General features: G+C 37.8%; 1 protein-coding gene across 2 annotated transcripts in view; it reads right to left on the reverse strand.

Annotated features, from left to right (window-relative positions):
• LOC126268215 (transmembrane protein 245) overlaps window positions 1–24,795 on the reverse strand; it is a 266,256-nt gene that overhangs the window by 192,355 nt on the left and 49,106 nt on the right. For both annotated transcript variants that reach the window (XM_049973842.1, XM_049973843.1), the window contains exons 5-6: window positions 17,207–17,331; window positions 3,139–3,267 (exon numbers count right to left, since the gene is read on the reverse strand). In XM_049973842.1, the coding sequence (XP_049829799.1) occupies window positions 3,139–3,267; window positions 17,207–17,331 (254 nt within the window). The remainder of the gene's footprint in view (window positions 1–3,138; window positions 3,268–17,206; window positions 17,332–24,795) is intronic.

Consider the following 24,795-nt stretch of genomic DNA (forward strand, 5'->3'; position numbering starts at 1 on the left):
CTTCCTCTCTTGTTTTGCCATCTGCATCCTTAAATTCATTTTATTTTCTTTTTTGCCTAATTACCATTAACATGCATGTGTATAATCCGGTTTCCATAAAAGAGAAGGTTGGCCCTCAGCCTTAAGGAATATAGCACTAGTCTAATTATGTGCTTAGTTTTGTGTATGTCATTAATTTCCTAATTTATTTTGAACATTCCTAGTTAATATCTTTTGCTATAGGATGAAACCAGTAAGTTTCCTGACTTAGATTCTATAGTTGGCTTATAAACAAATATAAATTCTGTACTAATTACAAACATTTGGAAGAAAAACTACTAGGATTCTTTAAGTATTTACTTGGCTCTAATCGAAAACATATTAGCAGAGCCACCCCTTTTTCCAAAATAATTACCAGGTTTGCAAAAGTATTGTTTGTATAACTATATCTGTTACTTTCATTATTTAAACAAATAATTTGGTCTAACCTTTGTCGTAGGAGGAACTGTTAAACAGAAGGAATTTTTCTATGCATTCAGTTAACTTATGTTTTAACTGTGATTGCTGTACTTAAACATTGAACAATGTATGGTTTCAGTGCCTATTATTGTAAGGATATAGAGGGTGTGGCAGTCAAACCTGCATTTATTATTAATGTGTGGAAGCGTTGGAAGTAGTGTGGAGTGAGTAACCAAGGTCACCGCTGCATTCCACAACACAACGCATTTCAGTAGCTATGGAGCAAAGGACTAAGCAACAACGGTCATTTGCAGTGAAAGCATTCTACCAAAGCAATAGCTATGTAGCCGCTCAGCAATGTTTCCAGACTCATTTTTCAAATTAATCGTAATAGGCCGGTGTCTTTGGTTAACTCAATAAAAACTTAGGTCATAAACTTTGAAAATATCAGTGAAACAACAAGGATAGGAGGTGGCAGAGTGAAGACAGTTCATACTCCTGAGAGAATGTGGAACATGTAAGAATTGCTGTATGGAAAAAGCCCTCAGAGATCAGCTCGTAGACAGAGTGTTGCACTTGGAATTTCTGACAGGACCGTCCGAAGGATTTTCAGCTTAGACTTACATCACCACCCATACAAAATCCAAATGGTTAATGCTTTGAATAATAACGACTTCATGGTCTGACAGCATTTCTGAGAAAGTCTTTGGCAAATGATTGAAGAAAATGATGAGGTTGTTCACAACCTCTGGATGACTGATGAGGCAAATTTTCACCCCAATGGATATGTGAACAAACAGAACTTCAGATATTGGAGTGATCAGAACCCTCACCAACTCCATGAAAAACCCCTGCACTGAACCAAGTTTGGTGTGCAGTGTCCTCATTGGGAATAATAGGATCTTATTTTTTTGAAAATGAAAGAGGGCAATTTGTTACTGTGAATGCTGAGCACTATTCAACAATGTTAAGGACATTCTTCATACCTCAACTTCATCAATATGCAGTGAATATTGAAACATTATTTCAACAAGATGGAGCAACAAGTCCCACAGCCCACATGAGCATTAATCTTCTCAATGAAGTTTTTCCTAAGCGGGTGCTTTCCAAGAATGGAGCAATTGCTGAGAGGGTATGCTCCATCATGTGATGGACAACTTTGTAAATCGCCTGTGAGAATGCCGTAATTGATAAAGCCATGATGTTGCTGAAATTATTTTCAAACAATGAAAAAAAAAAGTGTTGATATTTCTTAAATGCTTTTTAACATACAATAAGATTGTATGAATAAAATTTTGATATCTGCATCCGTGTTTATTTTACACTCATTTAAAAAATACAGGTTTGATTGCCGCACCCTGTATGAAGGACTGATTTTTGCTCCCAAGACAGTCAGTCCACAGTCGATTTTCAGACGTGAAACATGTATTGAATAGAATAACAACAATGCATCAATTTAACAGTGGAATAAATGTAACACAAATAGGCCATGTGGTAGAACAATTAATGACAATGTGTCTTTAATTTATTTGAAAATTAGTGTCACAGATACTGTATTATTCTGCAAGAGCTATGAACTGTTTGGTTAGGTTTTTTTTGCTCACAAATAATCAACAGTAAACTACTGTAGCAATGTGCTGATACTGCCTGCAACCTGTTGATGAGGGTTTTCAACATTTACCAAAAGCAAACTGGCCATATAATTGTGTAATATTGGGAGGTTGTGAACAGTGAAAGAAAAGAACTGTAAAATTCAATAGTGCAACTATTGGCTACATCACACACACACACACACACACACACACACACACACACACACACACACACACACACCCGTCTGTGGTCATGATATCTGGACTCTTATAGATATAGACCATAGATAGAGCAAAACCTTAGCACTTGCACAAAACATTGTATTCTTCAATACTGTTATCATTGAAATATGGCTGATTATAATACAAGAATAATTGAGCAGTTACATTTAGACAATGTTCTTAACCTCACTGGACTCGCATTTGGGAGGACGACGGTTCAATCCCGCGTCCAGCCACCCTGATTCAGGTTTTCCGTTATTTCCCTAAATTGCTCCAGGGAGATGCCAGGATGGTTCCCTTGAAAGGGCACGGCCAACTTCCTTCCCCATCCTTCCCTAAACCGATGTGACCAATGACCTTGCAGTTTGGTCTCTTCCCTCAAAACAACCCAACCCCAATCAACATATCCACACATATCTTAACCTCATCTTTTAAATGTAACTGCTGAAGATTGCTGCACATTCGAAAAATTTTCTCAACAATTAAATCACATAATACTGTTATTTTCTTTATTTGAGTTCCCTCTTTTTCTATTAATTATTTCGTCTTTCCTTGATAATTTATTTTGAAATATATAATTTTTTATGAGCTGCTTTTCATCGCCCCTCTGTGTATCCCTCACAGTAGTTTATTCACATTTCCTTCTTTTGTTTTAATCAGAATCCAGTAATTTGTTATGAGTTTATGCCATCATGTTTGACTTACTGACTGGATGTACATCATTACAAGTAGTCTGAATCTGACTGCTGGTGAAACGTCTGATTCATACTCTGAATCTACACATTCATTGTCTATGCTTTTGAACTTTTTTGTCTGCTTGATTTCTGCTGTTTCATGGCTTAAGTGTTTGATACTGGATTATTAAAAGTTTGATCAATAAATTTACCTGAAGTGCAAGAAAAACTGAAGTACAGCACAAAAATATGATTAATGCCAGGATTACAGTAATGCTTGCAGCAGTGTCGATTAGGTTTTTAATCGCTTCCACAAGTTTTTCATTACACCTGAGAAATATCTGCAACACAAAATGCAACAGTCATTTTCACAGTTCAGTAGACATACAATTCAAGATATTTTAAACAATGGAAAATCCAGTCTGGAATAAAAATGATATGAATTAGGATAGACTGCTACTCACCACATAAAGGGTGAATACTGCGACTGACAGGCACATTTAAAAGAACAGTAAGCTATTGTATCAGTCCTCTTCCCCTCCCCCCCTCCCCCCCACCCTTTTTCAGATTTATAAAATTGTACATGAATTCACACATGCACAACTCACGTACACATGGCCACTGTCACCTCCAGGCTCTGAGGCCCTCAACCAACTGGAGACAACAGTAGTGTCTCTCTCTCTCTCTCTCTCTCTCTCTCTCTCTCTCTCTCTCTCTCTTTCTCTCTCTCTCTCTTCACGGCATTTTTATCATCTGTTAAAGGTTAAAACAGTAGTTCTGCCAAGCAAAACTTTTTTTTGTCAAAAAACTAAATTTTACTTCTATATTATGAGTGGCCTCTATCAGCCAAATACATCAACTGCTATAACACTGTGAGGCACAATGATGTGTTCCTTAAGCTTTTACATTATTCAAAAAATTAATATGCAGTTATATACATAATGGATTGTAAAATAAAATTAGAATGTGGTTATATAAACAATTGAGCTCTGATAATGAAACAGTACACAAAGAAACCCAGGTATAACTCATTTCCCTAACAAGGAACTTTTTCACATTCTCTGCTGTGGAATAGAGTGCATACAATCAGTACACCTCTTGTTTTTATGTCTACATGTAAATAAGAAGAAACTTCATGGAATTAAGATTCCTTCTGCTCATCCTACAGTCAAACTTGCTGTATCACCTTTGGCCTCTATGTTTGTCATAGCCACACTAGAAAGTTTCAGGTACTCAACTTACTGTTTTTGGTTGTAATTTAGCAAATGGAGTCTCAATTGCTATATGTATGAAGTGCATATATGTTTCTCTTTAACTACAATATTAAATCTTGTGATGCTATGCATAGAGGTAAATCAGGAAATGATGTTTGATCTTGTATCACAATCTGAAAATTACCTGAGCTTGTATTTTATCACATTTAGACAGTGACCTATCACTGGTAGAGATGTTTAATCTATTAATGATAACTGCATCTAATAGTGCCCCCTGAGAACTTCTCACTACCAATCATATAAGTAGAAAGCTATATCTCCATGAAACAGAATATTTTTATATAATACTAGCTGCTGTCATTATGGACTGTCCCCTATGACAATCATACAGTAACACATACAAGATGTGAATCCAAATGGCAGGTCACAAGTGTCATGACCTCGACCTCTACCCTACTGCCTCCTCCTCGTAAGGCACAGGTGGAAAAAAAAAAAAAAAAATACATATATGAATTCCCAAATTTCTTGGCTAACTTTTGGAGAATAAAGTAGCACAAAAGCTAAGATAATCAAAAACAGAGAGGAATTCTAGAAAATTATAAACTGTGTATAACATAAGATAATTTTCAGTTTCTTGTGCACATCGATGGGTTTGCACTGTGTCAAAGGTCATTTATTCAAAACATGCTACCAGTGTCGACACAAAAAAGCACCATGTTCAGAGCCCAAGCATAAATATGCTATCAGCTTATGAACCACAGTGACAAAAACCAATGGAGTCTTCAAATGGAAACAGTACGACTTATTAAGCATGTTACACCAGCATGTGCAACCAGGAAGGTCGAGTGCAGTGTGGTCAAAATTAACAGTGTGGTTTACTGAACAAACTACAAGCTTAACATGAATCAGACCAGATACGTTACTGAAATCACTGACAATAATGTGGAAAAGAAAAGAAAATGGTGCAGTACAAAAGTCTGATCCAAAATTATTGAATTTCAACCAAAAATGACGTTCTTCAGGAGTTGCTGAATGAAATTGACAGCAATCCAGAACTTCCAAAGGTAGTTATAAACAGGAGACCAAACAATGATACATGGATTATGGTATCAAAACCAAGGCCCAATTGTTCCAACTGAAAACACCTGAAGAGCTGAGACTGAAAAAATAAATAAGTAAATAAATAAAAAATTGGCATGTTCAATCATTTGTGAGGGTTTTTCTCACGGACTTCTTCGATTAACATGGGATAGTGCACTATGAGTTCCTGCCTAATGGTTGCAGAGTCAATAAGGAATACTACCTGGAAGTTACATGCCATTTGTGTGAAGTAATCCAAAGAAAATGACCATAACTGTGGCAAAACAGCTTGTGGAAAATGTGCCATGATAAAGGTTCCACTTACACCTCAATACTTGTTTGTGATATTTTTGGGAAAAAATAAATAAATAAAAACTAAAATAATCCTCACATATAACAGAAAAGAAGCCACTAACGTCATAGAGAAGTTACACGAAATTGCACAAAGAATTGGCCTGCAAATCTCATATGAGAAAACCCAGTACATAGAAAGAGTGCCACAAGACAAATTGCCTATTGTGACAGCCCATGAGAAAATCGTACAAGTACCACATTTTAAGTACCTGGGAGAAATCATCCAGCCATCAGCGATCAACCTAAAGGCCAATGAGGAAAGAATAAAAAAAACTACAGAAAGCATATAAACTCACGTAGAACTATTGTTACAAAAAGTCCACATCCATTAACGCAAATTTGAGGCACTACAACACTGTTGTACTTCCGGAGGCACTGTATGCATCTGAAACAACACAAATAGGTGGGCAAACTAAAATCAAAGAAATAGAGAAACAAGAAAGGAAAATTCTCAGAAAAATTTTTGGGCCGATACAAGAGCAAGGAATCTGGAAGAAGAGACCAACATCAGAATTATATAAATACACAGACAAGATCACAGATACAATAAGGAAAAGAAGAATACAGTTCTACGGACATATCCACAGGATGAATGAAAACAAATTTTCAAAGCGAATTCTTAAAGTCATCAACTCAGGCAGGGGAAAAACAAGATGGATAAAAGAAGTTGGAAAGGACCTCAGACAAGCACACGTAACAGTAAACGATGCAGAAAATAGAACTGAATTCAGGAACATCATCAAAAAACATAAATTTGACACCACAACACAGAAGAGACCAGGATGCAAATGGACAGCAGAGCGAAAGAAACAACACAGTGAACACATGAAGAAAATTTGGGCTCAGAAAAAGCATAAACAATCATCATAAAGGAATTCAAGTTCAAACGCTCTCTTAAATGGAAATAATTGAAAATAATAATAATAATAATAATAATAATAATAATAATAACAAAATAAAATAAAAATGTTATGATGCCTCAGCCATTATATTTGCCGTACATGGCCCCCTGTGACTTCTTTCTATTTCTGAGTTGGAAGAGAATCATGAAAGGACGTTGCTTTGTTACTATTGATGAGATAAAACCAGAACTACTGAATGAGTTGAACATCTTAACGAAAAGTGAGTTCCTCAAGTGCTTCCAATAATTGAAAAAGAACTGGAAGAAGTGTACTACAGCTGAGGAGGATTACTCTGAAGAGGACAAAGTTGATGCTGATGAATAAACACAGATTCTTTAAGAAAAACAAAAATTCCCGTTGCTTTCTCATCACAACTTACATATACCTACAGGATAAAACCAGGAGCTCCACAAGGCTGTTTCGAGATGATGATGATTATACGAAAGCTAAAAATCCAGAAGATGGTAGTGAAATACAGGAAGACGTATGGAAGATCAATAACTGGAGGTGGGGTTCACAGTTGATGCTGAAATGTAAATAAATGTAATATACTGCACATAAACGGGCCTAGACACACACTACTGATCACACATTACTGTTGGTGATAAACCTCTGAAAACTATAAAACCATAAAATGTATAGGAGTAACCATCCAGAGTGACATTAAGTGGAAAGACCACATAAAACAAATAGTAGATGCCAGACAGTGTCATTGGAAGAATATTCAGTAAATGTTATTCATCCATGAAAGAAGTGACTTAACAAAGCACCTGTAAGAATGATTCTTGAGTATTACTCATCAGAGCTGTAATTTCATATATCTTTAATATACCTCACTATTAAGCTTCACCTCTGTGCCTGAGCTACAACACTAGTGTCCCTCATAATAATGTTGAGGGTGACACTGCAGTTACTGCCATAGGTTTTGGATGTTCCAATGGCCAAGAGTCTTGATTTATTGGTAGGTGAAATGTGCCTCTTTTCAAAACTTATACAGAATACTCCAGAAAGAAATGTTCTGATACAGTTCCAAATCAACTGGGGATAAAAGCTTACATTGGTTGTTTCTCCCTTCTTCTGTGGTACAACTGCAAACCAAAATATGTGAAATATATTGAAGTAAAGAGAGATTATATTGAAAAGTGGCAAAACTGTTTTATTTTATGCCCTACAAATGGTGACAAAGTCAGAAACTTGTAAAACTATTCTGATAAAGACGAATGAAACAATCATGGGTATCTTTTATGACCTCATATGAGATTTAATCATAAATCACTTTCAATAAAACCTTATTGTAAGAGTACAAAACAGTTTGCAAGCCAAATAACAGCAAATCAGGAGTAGTTGTACATCAGATTGAGGAATTATCCACTACGGAGACCCTCACGGCTTCTGTCCCTAGCCCCTTGTTACCATTATTTTGTTCAGCAAATGGTGCAAGTTTACTGCGTTTGTGCACAGCATTAGCACTGAATCTGACAATTCATATCTCATATTAATATACTGTTTAAAATCTTGAAATTTGTTACTGTTAACCCTCTGTCGGCAAACCTAACAAAACCGCCTTCATTTAATGTCACAATGCCAAAGACCCTTGGGAAATAATGGTAACCTACAATAATCAACAGATGCAAGGGGTTTATACTATTTATTCCTTGGGTCTTCATACAGAATGAAAACTTTACCGGCAGCACAATGTTCTTCATACTTTACTATCAGATTTTTATATTAATAATACATTTTTTCACTATGAAATAATTTGTCTTAGTTGGTCTACAATGCATAATTTCAATTCAATAATATCATACAGAATAACTCCATCATCACCTTTCCCTCCCCTGACGTGGAAAGACTTACCTTGGGAGGAAAAAGGGACAGGTATGCATTCGCGCACGCGCAGGCGCACGTGCACACACACACACACACACACACACACACACACACACACACACACACACACACACACACACACACACACACACATATATATATATATATATATATATATATATATATCCGCACATAACAGAAACAAGCAGACATATGTAAAGGCAAAGTTGCTGCCGCTCATACCTCACCTGTCATTCAATAACATCTTTGCCTCTGTACTTCCGCCTCGATTGACATCTCTGCCCAAACTCTTTGCCTTTACATATGTCTCCTTGTGTCTGTTATGTGCGGATGGATATGTGTGTGTGTGTGCTACTGTACACCTGTCCCTTTTTCCCCCCCAAGGTAAGTCTTTCAGCTCCTGGGATTGGAATGACTCCTTACCCTCTCCCTTAAAACCCACATCCTTTCGTCTTTCCCTCCCCTTCCCTCTTTCCTGATGAAGCAACCGTTGGTTGCGAAAGCTTGAAATTTGTGTGTGTTTGCGTTTGTTATTGTTTCTATCAACGTACCAACGCTTTCGTTTGGTAAGTTACAGAATCTTTGTTTTTAGATATATTTTTCCCACGTGGAATGTTTCCCTCTATTATATATGTTGTTGTTGTTATGGTCTTCAGTCCTGAGACTGGTTTGATGCAGCTCTCCATGCTACTCTATCCTGTGCAAGTTTCTTCATCTCCCAGTACCTACTGCAGCCTACATCCTTCTGAATCTGCTTAGTGTATTCATCTCTTGGTCTCCTCCTACGATTTTAGTGTATTCATCTCTTGGTCTCCTTCTACGATTTTTACCCTCCACGCTGCCCTCCAACACTAAATTGGTGATCCCTCGATGTCTCAGAACATGTCCTACCAACCGATCCCTTCTTCTAGTCAAGTTGTGCCACAAGTTCCTCTTCTCCCCAATTCTATTCAATACCTCCTCATTAGTTATCTGATCTACCCATCTAATCTTCAGCATTCTTCTGTAGCTTCACATTTCAAAAGCTTCTATTCTCTTCTTGTCTAAGCTATTTATCGTCCACGTTTCACTTCCATACATGGCTACACCCCATACACATACTTTCAGAAATTACTTCCTGACATTTAAATCTATACAAGATGTTAACAAATTTTTCTTCTTCAGAAACGCTTTCCTTGCCATTGCCAGTCTACATTTTATATTCTCTCTACTTCGACCATCATCAGCTATTTTGCTCCCCAAATAGCAAAACTCCTTTACTACTTTAAGTGTCTTATTTCCTCATCTAATTCCCTCAGCATCACCCGACTTAATTCGACGACATTCCATTATCCTCATTTTGCTTTTGTTGACGTTCATCATATACCCTCCTTTCAGGACACTGTTCATTCCGTTCAACTGCTCTTCGAAGTCCTTTGCTGTCTCTGACAGAATTACAATGTGATCGGCGAACCTCAACGTTTTTATTTCTTCTCCGTGGATTTTAATACCTACTATGAACTTTTCTTTTGTTTCCTTTATTGCTTGCTCAATATACAGATTGAATAACATTTGGGACAGGCTACAACCCTGTCTCACTCCTTTCCCAACCACTGCTTCCCTTTCATATTCCTCGGCTTTTATTATAACTGCCATCTGGTTTCTGTACAATTTGTAAATAGCCTTTCGCTACCTTTATTTTACCCCTGCCACCTTCAGAATTCGAAAGAGAGTATTCGAATCAACATTGTCAAAAGCTTTCTCTAAGTCTATGAATTCTAGAAACATAGGTTTGCCTTTCCTTAATATTTCTCCTAAGATAAGTCATAGGGTCATATTGCCTTACGTGTTCCAACATTTCTATGGAATTCAAACTGATCTTCCCGAGGTCGGCTTCTATCAGTTTTTCCATTCATCTGTAAAGAATTTTCATTAGTATTTTGCAGCTGTGACTTATTAAACTGATAATTCTGTAATTTTCACATCTGTCAACACCTGCTTTCTTTGGGATTGGAATTATTATATTCTTCTTGAAGTCTGAGGGTATTTCACATGTCTCATACATCTTGCTCACCAGATGGTAGAGTTTTGTCAGGACTGGCTCTCCCAAGGCTGTCTGTAGCTCTAATGGAATGTTGTCTACTCCTGGGGCTTTGTTTAGACTCAGGTCTTTCAGTCCTCTGTCAAACTGTTCACACTATATCATATCTCCCATTTCATCTTCATCTACATCCTCTTCCATTTCCATAATATTGTCCTCAAGTACATCACCCTTGTATAAACCTTCTGTATACTCCTTCCACCTTTCTGCCTTTCCTTCTTTGCTTAGAACTGGGTTTCCATCAAAGCTCTTGATATTCATGCAAGTGCTTCTCCTTTCTCCAAAGGTCTCTTTAGTTTTCCTATAGGCAGTATCTATCTTACCCCTCGTGAGATAAGCCTCTACATCCTTACATTTGTCCTCTAGCCATCCCTGCTTAGCCATTTTGCACTTTTTGTCGATATCATTTTTGAGACGTTTGTATTCCTTTTTGCCTGCTTCATTTACTGCATTTTTATACTTTCTCCTTTCATCAATTAAATTCAATATTTCTTCTGTTACCCAAGGGTTTCTACTAACCCTCTTCTTTTTACCTATTTGATCCTCTGCTGCATTCACTATTTCATCCCTCAAAGCTACCCGTTCTTCTTCTACTGTATTTCTTTCCCTCATTCCTGTCAATTGTTCCCTTATGCTCTCCCTGAAACTCTGTACAATCTCTGGTTCTTTCAGTTTATCCAGGTCCCAACTCCTTAAATTCCCACCTTTTTGCAGTTTCTGCAGTTTTAAGCTACAGTACATAACCAATAGATTGTGGTCAGAATCCACATCAGCCCTTGAAAGTGTCTTACAATTTAAAACCTGGTTCCTATCTGATACCTTTTAGTATCTCTAGGGTTCTTCCATGTATACAACTTTCTTTCATGATTCTGAAACCAAGTGTTAGCTATGATTAAGTTATGCTCTGTGCAAAATTCTGCCACGCGGCTTCCTCTTTCATTTCTTAGCCCCAATCCATATTGACCTACTATTCCTTCTCTCCCTTTTCCTAGACTTGAATTACAGTCACCCATGACTATTAAATTTTTGTCTCCCTTCACTATCTGAATAATTTCTTTTATCTCATCATACAGTTCATCAATTTCTTCGTCATCTGTAGAGCTAGTTGGCATATAAACTTGTACCACTGTAGTAGGCATGGGCTTCATGTCTATCTTGGCTACAAAAATGCGTTCACTATGCTGTCTGTAGTAGCTCACCCGTACTCCTATTTTTTTATTCATTATTAAACCTACTCCTGCAATACTTCTATTTGAATTTGTATTTATAACCCTGTATTCACCTGACCAAAAGTCTTGTTCCTCGTGCCTCTGAACTTCACTAATTCCCACTATATCTAACTTTAACCTATCCATTTACCTTTTTAAATTTTCTAACCTACCTGCCCGGTTAAGGGATCTGACATTGCAGGCTCAGGGTGTATACGTGGACAAGGAAAAAAAATTCCCGGGTTTTTCCTGGATTTCCCAGTTGAAAATACACTTTTTCCATGTTAAATGACAGTACACTTTTCCTCGGCACTGTACAACTTATCAATCCTTAGAACGTTTATGGTTTTCTACACAGACGTAGAATTTGGCGGTACTTTAGAAAATGAAACCCAAGGGGGGGAAAACACGTTTTGGAAAGATCTTTGATGTGCAGCAACATGTACGCTGCATTTCCTCGTTTTTACAGAAGTATAAATTCGAATTCTACCAAACACTGCATTTTACTTTCCGAAGCAATGAAATCGAGATTACGACGCGCTTTTGTAAGCCAGTCATATCTCATGTCACTTGACCTCGGCAGCTGACAGCACAGGGCACGTAGTGTAGTCAACCAATAGCAAGATCACTCTTCTGCAGCGCGAACACACAAAAAAAAGTTAATGGTTTAAATTAATACACATAGTTTTGCTAGAAGAAAAACTAAGCTTTCACAAATAATATTGGTCTCGAATATTAATAAGCTGCAAGAGAAGCTAACTTCCACATAAAATGCTGACCATCTTGCGCGTGTTACACTTTTAAGATAAATCACACAAATGTGCCAGTAAAATTTTTAATAACGACGTAAATGTTTAATCTTCTAGGTTCGAAATTCTTCTAGATGGTCGTCCTCAAAGAGTTGATTTTTAAATGAGAGTCAAACGCTCTGTGATTTAAGAAATACATCGTACATTCTCGCACGTAGTTCATCTTGCGTAAAAGGAAATTTACTTTGAAAGTAACACTTTTCAAACCACCATTCGCAATATTTTCCTGTGACCTGTTAGAAATTGGTTCGTTTCAGCAGTTGCTAGAGAGCGCCAGATAACAGGCGTCACTGCGCCTGCGCAGCTTTGATGACGCAGGAAGCCCGCATGTTCGTAGGTGTAAAATATTAAAAGATCTTGCATTATGTCATAAAAGAAACAAGACATCAAAGGATACTTCAGGTGCATCGGAATTTCGTGAACTATACTAAAATGCACAATCGTATGTCCAGATTCGAATGTAAATTTTCTTGAGTACCAGTACTGTATTATCTCATGTTTGGTTCTTTATTATGGCATAATGTCATATGAGCTAGAAGATGGAAAACGTGCACTTGAAATGCAGTGAACAGTTGAAACTATCCAATAGTGTGAAATTAAACACTTAGTTTCAAATAAATTGACTGCCTCAGCACAAAATATTAATAAAAGCTAAATCTCTTGAGCAAACCGACAAAAATAACTTCATTGTTCTGCAAGGTGATTAATGCTCGACTGTCAGAAAGCTGGAAATAATACCTGAAACTAACAACATATTTTAACCTTCCATAATTATGTGAACGTATTTTAATTCATTTGGTAGCTCCTGGCCACAGAAATCCATTTTTTTTCATTTAATGTGAGAGCAATAAAGGAAGAGGAAACAACAAAATCACTAAACATAAATACAGGTCACGTGGAGACTACCCACCTCCCCACTACAACTCAGACTGCTCTGTGCATCAGCCCTGGATCTACGATATTTCCGAACCGGAGCAATTTAGATAGTGGCGCCCAGCCACACATCTATAGCCAGAAGCGGGAGAAGGTACTACTCATAGGCGACTCAACTGCACATGCGCAAGAGCCCGCCCGCAACTGCTCAAATGAATCAAATGTAAACAGCTGTCATGTCACGCTCATCGGAGGCAATTTGTTGTTAGGAAGCACTGCATATTCTTCCTAAAGCCTTTGAGACACTTTGGTAGGCAGACGCTTGTATGTGCACTGTGTTTTGTTGTTGTATATGGCGCATTTCCTTTGCAACTTAAGTTTTAATTTCGTTTTTTTCTCTCGCTCATGTTTTTTGCTGCAGCATTCTTCTGCAGAAGCGGGATACAGTAATATCCTTTGTTAGAGTATTGGTTCTTATCAGTCAAAATCACAAAAATTTATTCTGGTAACTAAAACAAGGAAAAGTTCCCAGAATTCTAAAAAAAATCCAAGGTTTTTCCCGGTTTTCTCCCGGACGAAAAAATTCCCGGGTTTTTCCCAGATCTCCCAGGTCGTATACACCCTGCACACTCTTATCTGTAGAATGCCAGTTTTCTTTCTTCTGATAACAACGTCCTCTTGAGTAGCCCCCGCCCGGAGATCCAAATGGGGGACTATTTTACCTCCGGAATATTTTACCCAAGAGGACAACATCATCATTTAATCATACGGTAAAGCTGCATGCCCTCAGGAAAAACTATGGCTGTAGTTTCCCCTTGCTTTCAGCCATTCGCAGTACCAGAACAGCAAGGCCATTTTGGTTAGTGTTACATGACCAGATCAGTCAATCATCCAGACTGTTGCCCCTGCAACTACTGAAACGGTTGCTGCCCATCTTCAGGAACCACATGTTTGTCTGGCCTCTCAACAGATACCCCTCCGTTGTGGTTGCACCTACGGTACGGCTATCTGTATCGCTGAGGCACGCAAGCCTCCCCACCAATGGCAAGGTCCATGGTTCGTGGGGGAAGATATAAAGCATTACCAGAAAAATAGGGTGGTCAGAATAAAATGCCACCTCCAATTGCTCATACAACTGAGAATACTGGTCATCACTGACAACCCATATTGTCCCTTATGTTTCACTTGGGAAAATAAACTGCTTTCTTTTAAGTAGCCAACCTTAAAGTACACAGTTATAACAGATATGAAGACGACATCATTACAAATAAAGAAATTTGTCACTGATGCATGGAGATGTTAGATATGATGGTACTATTTTATTTTTTTTCAACTTTTTCAGCAGAGTATAATATAAAACAGGAACTCATTCCTTATGTCCTGAAAATGTTATTTATATGATATTTGCAGAACTTACACCCTTGATGCAGTATCTTGTGAAGTGAGGGCATGTGAAACTATTTTTGGTGATCCACCAGTCAGATGGGGATGTTACACATGGCAGCCCCCCCCCCCCCCTCCCCCCCGGTGCTGTTTGAGAGGAGCAGACTCTGTACCACAACCAAGTTTCACCCTCTCCCCGTCATCAACACCACAAATATACATACAACACAACTCTCATATATATGCAAGGAAAGGGGCCAATGTGCATGGAAGTAGAACACATTTTTTACTAGACAGTTGAACCCATCCTATGGGAATCCCAGCTGACAAAAACATTTATATGATCACTAATAGGTGATGTGACAATGACCCTGGAAGCCAAACATCCATCTGTGATCAATCAAACAACATTTGCAGAATATCAGGAAAGTACTTCCTTTGTGACACAATTCCAATTGTGGATTACAGTGATGTTATCCTGCAAGGTCATTCTCAGAAAACCTCGCAGCACATTTAACTGGTGATAAACGACTCTGCACAATATATCTGTGACATTTGACTTTCGGATCACATTTTATCATTGTATTTACAGCTATCCTGGTTATGTGCAGACAAGTGCAGAGATTTATATTTTCTTTCACACACACACACACACACACACACACACACACACACACACACACACACACACACTATCACTTTACCAACAAATACAGCCCCACATATATCTCTTTGAAAATCTCAGCACAAACACTTGTAAAAGCATTTGATCAGCAAAATTCTTATGTATACTTACACATATTTCACTAAAAGGAAGAAAATGGATAAGAATTAATGCAGAAGCTAAATCACACAAGTAAATAAAGGGCAGCTGAGAATGCAGTGTCTTGAAGATGTTTTCCAAAATAACTATTTAAAGACACTGAGATCCTTTTCACACAAGTGAAGACTGTGAAAGAAATGTTCACTATCCCACTACTAAATCAGAAATCATTAACTTGCTTCCTATTGCTTCTGAAATGTGGTGATTCTGCAAAACTTAAGGGCTACAAAGATAAATTAACATATTAACAACTCAGTGGAAATAAATGAAAGTGCGGGAGCTTGTTACCAGAGGTCTCCCAGTCGTACGCAGAAAGATGTCACGTGGCTTGAGATTAGCATGGCTACAGTGCCAAATGGGGCAGGCTCTGCATACCAGGCAATCGGAGGAATGGGAAAAAGACAGAGTTCGTCAATCAGGAAGCAGTGACGGTGCACTGTGATGGTATTCTTCATTACAACATGGCTTGGAGACAACATTTAGATGACTTTATACTAGAAAGATTCATCACAAAACTGAGGAGGGGGGACAAAGTGTGACAAGTGTAGCGTAGGAGATTGGTATTGCTTACAGTATTGTTTCAAGTGTGTGGAGAGCATTCTGAACAACACACACTGCTGCCCAAAATAAAAGAGGTGGTTGACCACGGTCCACTGTAGCAACAGATCACTGCAATATTGTGCAAAAGACCAGAAGAGGTCTCACATCAAACAGCACGTGTAATTGCAACTTTATTTAACAGAACTGCAAAGCATGCAGTCTTGTACTTCACCAAGTTACAGTGACACCAAGAGTACAGTGACTGGGCCAACAAAAAGAGGGAAGGTACGCTCTTCTCAGATGAGAGTAGATTCAGTCTGGGTAATGAATCTGGATGCATCCTCACATGGTGAGAAGTGGGTACATGCACTGCACCCATGCACATTGTCGAACATGGCCGTTTTGGTGGTCCAGGTGTTATGGTGTGGGGTCTACTGAGCACCCACATGTGGTCAATAAGGTTTAAGTTGGAGATCGGGCAGGACAGTCCATTCACCGAAGGCCTGTTGGCCAAAAGCTTAATTGTTTACCTGTCTCTTCATTGTGAGTGTCTGCGACTCAACATCTCCACTACATGGTGAGTAGCAACCTATCTTTTTAAAAATATTCTCACAATGTAAAAATGTTAAGCACCGAGCTTTTGGCCGCAGCCTTCTTTTCTGAAAAAGGCTTTGACTGAAGCTCAGTGTGTAGTCTGTCTGCTAATCAATGTGTCATCTTTACATAAGGATTCAGTTACTTGGTGTTTGGTATTCAAAATATAACCATCTACGTGAGTGAGGTCATGTCCTATAATTAAATGATAACTTCTATGTCATTGTGAAGCTAATCAAACAGTAGATGCACTATGTTATTTGTCAGCCAGTGCCCAGTAGTTGAAGTGTGAAATTAATATATTACCACTTTAAAAGTGCTGTGAAAACACTCCTCGACTAGGAAAAGTGGTGAGCTGTGATATATTAACTATCTAAAATCATGAATACAAGCTGAAGAATATTCATTTCTGCAGTTCTGTACATATTAAACACAACTGTTCACCAAATTTATCAATCACAGAATTATGAACAAATTCCACAAGACTTCAGAGACATAATTATGGTTCAGTAACACTTCAACTCTCACTGTGATGAAGAACAGGCAATATCATGAATGTGGAGAAATACCTTGTATAGGCCGATCACAGGAGCAGGAAACAGAGCATTTAGCCGCTCGTTGCACCAGTTTTCAACTGAGCTGTATAGTATGTATATATTGTCTTTCAGTATAGCCCACACTCCAAAATAGTGACCTGGAAGGAAATAAAAACATGTTATACATCAATATGATAAAAATGCTGCTGAGCCCTGGAAAACATCCGTGATGGTTGTACTTACCCTTCTCTGTATCTTTTTAAAATTGTAGTTGCTTTTAACTATCCTATATTTTACAAGTAAATTGCTTATAAAGGTAGCTTCAAGATATAGAACGCTCAGAAAAATTGTCAGTAAGTTTATTCTGCTTTTAATTAATGTTTCTCATAATGAGACATGAGAAGGAATGACTGAAATGTATTTTAAAGAAATTTTTTATCATCAAGACTGCATTTCTCTCCTTTGACACTCGATGGCTGTTAAAATTCACAAAATATAGTAGAATTGCCCCCACCCCCATGAACTGTGGACCTTATCATTGGTGGGGAGGTTTGCGTGCATCAATGACACGGATAGCCGTACCATAGGTGCAACCACAATGGAGCGGCATATATTGAGAGGCCAGATAAATGTGTGGTTCCTGAAGAAGCACAGCAGCCTTTTCAGTAGTTGCAGGGGCAACAGTTTGAATGATCGATCTGGCCTTGTAACATTAACCAGAATAGTGTTGCTGCGCTGGTACTGTGAACGGCTGAAAGCAAGGGAAACTGCAGCCGTAATTTTTCTCGAGGGCATGCAGCTTTACTGTATGAATAAATTATGATGGCAGCCTCCTGGGTAAAATATTCAAGAGGTAATATAGTCCCCCATTCAGATCTCTAGGTAGGGCCTACTCAGGACGACGCCATTATCTGGGGAAAGAAAATGCATTTTACGGATAGGAGCATGGAAGCAGATCACTTAATTGAGCAGGTAGGTTACAAAATTTAAAAAGAGAAATGGATAGGTTAAAGTTATATACAGTTGGAATTAGTGAAGTTCGGTGGCAGGAGGAACAAGAGTTCTGGTCAGGTGAATACAGGATTATAAATATAAAATCAATTGGGGGTAATGCATGAATAGGTTTAAAAATGAATTTTAAAAAAAATAGGAGAATAGGTAAGTTACTACAGACAGCATAGTGAACACATTATTGTAGCCAAGATAGACATGAAGCCATGCATACCTCAGTTTATACACCAACTAGCTTCACAGATGATGAAGAGATTGACGAAATGTATGATGCGACAGAAGAAATTATTCAGATAGTTAAGGGAGACAGAAATTTATAGCATGGGGGACTGGAATTCGATAGTAGATAAAGAAGAGAGAGAAAAGTAGTAGGTAAATATGGAATGGGGGCAAGGAATGAAAGAGGAAGCCGCCTAGTAGAACTTAACTTAATAATAGCCTAACACTTGGTTTAAGAATCATGAAAGAAGGTTATATAGGAGGACTGGAGACAGTGGAAGGTTTCAGATAGATTATATAATGGTAAGACAGAGATGTAGGAACCAGGTTGAAAATTAGAAGACATTTCCAGGGGCAAACGTGGACTCTGCTCACAATTTGTTGGTAATGACCTAAAGATTAAAACCGAAGAAACTGCTAAAAGGTGTGAAAGAGATGAGACATAGAAATCCGTGGGTAAGAGGACTAGTAGAAATCCATGGGTAACACAAGATTTGCTGAATTTAATTAATGAAAGAAGAAAATATAATAATGCACTAAAAGAAATAGGCAAAAAGGAATACAAATGTCTCAAAAATGAGATCGACATGAAGTGCAAAATGGCAAAGCAGGGATGGCTAGATGACAAACATAAGGATGTAGAGGCATATATCACTAGGGATAAGGTAGATGCTGCCTACAGGAAAATTAAAGTGACCTTCGGAGAAAAGAGAATCACCTGTATGAATATCAAGAGCTCAGATGGAGAACCAGTTCTAAGTAAAGAAGGGAAAGCAGAAAGATGGAAGGAGTATATAGAGTGTCCATACAGGGGCAAAGTACTTAAGGGTTCTATTATGGAAATGGAAGAGGATGTAGATGAAGCTGAAATGGTATATATGATACTGCGTGAAGAATTTGGCGGAGCACTGAAAGACCTAAGTTGAAACAAGGCAGGGACTAGACAACATTCCATTAGAACTACTGATAGCCTTGGGATATCCAGGCATGACCCGTGATAAATCTCTACCATCTGGTGAGCAAGATGTATAAGACAGGCAAAATAGCCTCACACTTCAAGGACAATAAAATAATTCCAATCCCAAATAAAGCAGATGTTCACAGGTGTGAAAATTACTGAACAATCAGTTTAGTAAAGTCACGGCTGCAAAATACTAACATGAATTATTTACAGACAAATGGAAAAACTGGTAGAAGCCAACCTCAGGGAAGATCAGTTTGGATTCCGTAGAAATGTTGGAACATTCAAGGCAATACTGACCCTATGACTTATCTTAGAACATAGATTAAGGAAAGGCAAACCTAAACTTCTAGCATTTGTAGACTTAGAGAAAGCTTTGACAATGCTGGCTGGAATACTCTCTTTCAAATTCTGAAGGTGGCAGGGGTCAAATACAGGGAGCAAAAGGAAAAAGACTTACCAAGTGGGAAAGCGCCGGTAGACAGGCACAATAAAATAACGCACACACAATATTTCGAGCTTTCGCAACCGGCGGCTGCTTCGTCAGGAAAAAGGGAAGGAAAAGGAAAGATGAAAGGATGTGGGTTTTAAGGGAGAGGGTAAGGAGTCATTCCAATCCCGGGAGCGGAAAGACTTACCTTAGGGGGAAAAAAGGATAGGTATATACTCGCGCGCGCGCACGCGCGCATACACACACACACACACACACACACACACACACACACACACACACACACCTATCCATACATACACAAGCAGACATTTTCAGAATAGGAATTAAAATTTATTGAGAAGGTATAAAAACTTTGAGGTTTGCTGATGACATTGTAATTCTGTCAGAGACAGCAAACAACCTGGAAGAGCAGTTGAACGGAATGGACAGTGTCTTGAAAGGAGGATATAAGATGAACGTCAACAAAAGTGAAACGAGGATAACGGAATGTAAGCGAATTAAATCAGGTGATGCTGAGGGAACTAGATTAGGAAATGAGACACTTAAAGTAGTAGATGAGTTCTGTTGTTTGGGGAGCAAAATAACTGGTGATGGTCGAAGCAGAGAGCATATAAAATGTCAACTGGCCTGGAAATGACAAGGAAAGCATTTCTGAGGACGAGCAATTTGTTAACATTGTGTATAGACTTATGTGTCAGGAAGTCTTTTCTGAAAGTATTTTTATGGAGTGTAGCCATGTATGGATTTAAAACATGGACAATAAATAGTTTAGACAAGAAGAGAGTAGACACTTTGTAAATATGGTGCTACAGAAAAATGCCAGAGATTATATGGGTAGATGATATAACTAATGAGGAGGTACCGAATAGAACTGGAGAGAAGAGAAATTTGTGGCACAACTTGACTAGAAGAAAGGATTGGTTGGTAGGACACATTTTTAAGTTATGGCTACAATAAACCCTTTTAATGTAATGTTTAAGAAAAAGGAGATAGAAGTAACTACCAAAATTTTAGAGGGATTCCTTCCCGGAAACAGCATGCAAGACTTATGCTAGATCCTGATTAGCAAATTCAAAATAAGGTCACAATGTTTATTAAGTCATGAATGAAATGGATTTCCTTGAAGGAAATGACAACAGACACTGTATTTGTGATGAAACAGGTCACTGAAAAACATAAAAAATTTAAACATGAGAGCCAGTAAGCATTTTTTGGTCCAGAAAAAGTATTTGATAAATTTAACACAGAAAAACCTGCAGAGCATAATAATGAGTGCCCATTCCATTTAATAAACAACTTAAAAAGCTTACACAAGAACACAACAATCACATTAGATATGAATGGAGAGCTGACAGCACTAGGGCTGTAAGACAAGAGTATAACGGCATTTTAACCAGACTTTTTAATAAATATATAAACAGGGTGTATACGTGGACAAGGAAAAAAAGTCCCGGATTTTTTCCAGATTTCCTGGTTAAAAATACACTTTCTCACGGATGAAAATACACTTTTTACATGTTAAGTAAGAGTATACTTTAAAAGTTTCAGGAATTACTGCAACTAATAGCCATTATACTATTCCTCAGAACTGTAAAACTTATCAACCGGTGTAGAATTTCCCAGCACTTCAGAAAACGAAACTCAGGGGAAAAAACACGTTTTGGAAAGATGTCTGATGTGCAGCAAGACATACACTACGTATTTCGTATTACGAAAGTATAAATTCGAATTCCACTAAACACTGCATGTTACTTTCCAAAGGATTGAAATCGAGATTGCAATTCATTTTTGTAAGCCAGTCGTAGCTCGTGTCAAGTGATCTTGCCAGTCGATGACAGCGGATATTCAGAGCATAGGACACGTGATGTAGTCAGCCAATGGCAACATCACTGTTAAGTAACACGAACACACAAATAGGAAAAGGTAATGGTTTAAATTGATGTACATAGTGTTGCTACAACAAAAGAAAAGCCTTTACGTATAGCATTGGTCTCTAGGATTAATAAGCTTCAAGAGAAGCTAAGCTTTCACACATAATGTTGATCTTTTCCGAGCGTGTTACACTTTAAGATACATCACACAAATGCACCAGTAAAATTTTTTAACAATGACATAAATGTCTGATCTTCTGGGCTCGAAAATATTTTAAATGGTCACCCTCAAAGATCTGATTTTTGAATGAGAGTCAAATGCTCTGTGATTTAAGAAACTCATCAGACATTCACACTCAGAGTTCATCTTGTGCAAAAGGACATTTACTTTACTTGAAAGTAACATTTTTCAAACAACCATTCGGAATATTTTCCCACAACCTGTTAGAAATAGATTCGTTTCAGCAGTTGCGCCAGATGACAGGTGTCGCCATACTTGTGCAGCTACAATAACGCAGGGAGCTGGTACATTCACATGTGTACAACATTATGAGCTTACATTATGTCATAAAAGAAAACATTAGAGGATACTTCAAGAGCATGGGAATTATGTGAACCATACTAAAATGCATAATTTAGCTTAAAGTGCTCATTTGTATGTGCAGATTCAGATATAATTTTCTTGGAGTACAAGTACTGTATTATCTTATGTTTAGTTCTTTATTAAGGCATAATAACCTTGCGTGCTAGAAGATGAAAAAGTGAACTTGAAATGCAGCGAACAGTTGAAACTTGCCAATAGCGTGAAATTAGACACTGTTTCAAATAAATTGACTGCCTCAGCAGAAAAAATTAATAAAAGTCAAATTTCTTTAACAAACCAAAAAAAATAACTTCATTGTTCCGCAAGGCGATTAACGCTTGACTGTCAGAAAGGTGGAAACAAAATAAAATATGGAACTAATAACATATTTTAGCCTTTCGTAATTATGTAAATGTATTTTAATTCACTTTATAGCTCCCAGTCACAGAAATCCGTTTTGTTTTTATTTGATGGGAGAGCAATAAATGAAGAGGAAACAGCAAAATCACTTAAAGTAAGCATCAGGTCCGGATCTACGATATTTCCGGACCAGGGCAATATTAGATAGTGGCGCCTCCTCCCTCGAGCGTTTGAGGTAGGATGCCAAAAATTAAAAAAAATCGACTTTTTAGAAAAATCTTCATTTTGTAGTGCACTTGTTTCTTAAGAGTCTAATACATCAAACAAATACGTTTGAGGGAACGTAAGACATGTTATTTGGTCTTAAGTGTGCCGAAGTGCAGTGCCACGCCTCTTCACACAGCATTCTTCCAGCGCACGGCTCTATATTTCGTTCCGTGGAATTCAAACATATAAAATTTTGTAATGGGTGCCACCAAACTATATCCAGGTCAGTGGAAATTAAAATGTCCTGTGGTGCCTCTCCTGGTCCCAATCGGCCGTTCTGACATCCTGCCCTTCTTTAAAAAAAGTCTCGCAATTAATACTGAATGGGATTATTTGTAACCGGCAGAACAAGAACTTTTCAGAAAATATGTACTCTTTATTGCCTATTAGCTAATAACTTGCTGTTTTGTGTGACATAAAATTAATTATAGGATACATAAATTCAGAAAAGACAAGAGACAAGCAAGACAGTACACATTTCATCAATCCTTTGGTCCTAGCAATTTTTTTCTCTCTAATCTTGCCACAGCGTTATATGGCATACTTTCCTTTATGGGAAAGAATCTATTACCTCATCAAAGTTTGTCAGCACTTTGCTACATGAAAAAATGAAATGTTGTTGTCTAATATTAGAAAAGCTGTCAATGCAAATAGTACCAAGACTGGTGTGGTTTCAAGATCTAATTACGTGTATTTTGTTACTGTCTGCTACATAAAATGAATCAGGCCTGCCTAATAGTGCAGCAATTGTTACACACACATCAAACAAACAAGGCTGTTTTGGCACATATGGTCATTTTTATAACACGACAGAATATAATTCACGAAGTACATCAAATGCCTATTAGGCCTACTACAAGCAACAAGTTTTATGTTAGGAAATAGTTTCAATATTTCATTCATACTCTCTAGCTTCTGGAGCATGAGATCGAAAAGTAGTAGTACAAAATTTTTATATAAATTTCGAACCGTCATATTCTTCCGTAATTTGTGTGAGTACCCATTACTTCTCCTTCCTTGTTCTAACAAACAATCCTGTTATCACTAATTCTGTAACTATTCCTACCAGTGTCAAAATTTATTCTCTGGTTAACTTCACTAACCCTGCCACAATCAGCAGTTTAGTTATCCCACATTTATTCTCCAGTTAGGCATTATTACACATTCGTGAAACGCGTTTTCCGCACTACTCCCGGAACAGAACTTTAGCGGCTGCTAGCCGGGGACTGTATAACTGGCCCTTAGTGGTGTAGCGGTATGGCCAAAAGCTTACTGTGAAAATTTCATTTTTTTGGATACACAGAGAAGTCAATACGTAATCTTTGTTGCCTGTTATTCCTGTTAGTTGCTTATTTCCACTCTGGCAGTCTGAATCAAAGGAATTCACTAAAAATTATAACGAGGCTGATCATTTGCAAACCCAGTCAACCACATAAACAGCGATTGTCATTCACGCTTTTGGCTTTATTTGCTCAGTTCGTATGGACCCGTCCCCTTTTGTCTGCAGGAAAGCATATTTCTAGATGCGACAGGGATTCCCCTGGCAGAGAATCACGTGCACTATGCACACATTCAAAAATCAACTTATGATTCATTCAGAAACCAACTTAGAAGTTGATCAAAAATGTTCAAAAACCAACCGGGATGCGTTCAAAATCATATGAGTAATCAATAGACCAACGTGCGCTGGATGCTAGGCACTTTGTGAAACAAGGTCTTTTTCCTCAATAATATGAATTTTACAAATGACAGGAAAGTAAGATCCAGGAAGCTGAAATGGGATTTTTAGGGCAGTTTAAGCTGTACCAGAGCAGACAGATGAAAAAAAGTGGCATTAGGAAGCAATAAACATATTTAATGTAAGAAACTCTAAATTGAAGACAACAGAAGAAAACA

Source organism: Schistocerca gregaria, chromosome 4, assembly GCF_023897955.1.
Source record: "Schistocerca gregaria isolate iqSchGreg1 chromosome 4, iqSchGreg1.2, whole genome shotgun sequence".
NCBI classification, from domain to species: Eukaryota; Metazoa; Arthropoda; class Insecta; order Orthoptera; family Acrididae; genus Schistocerca; species Schistocerca gregaria.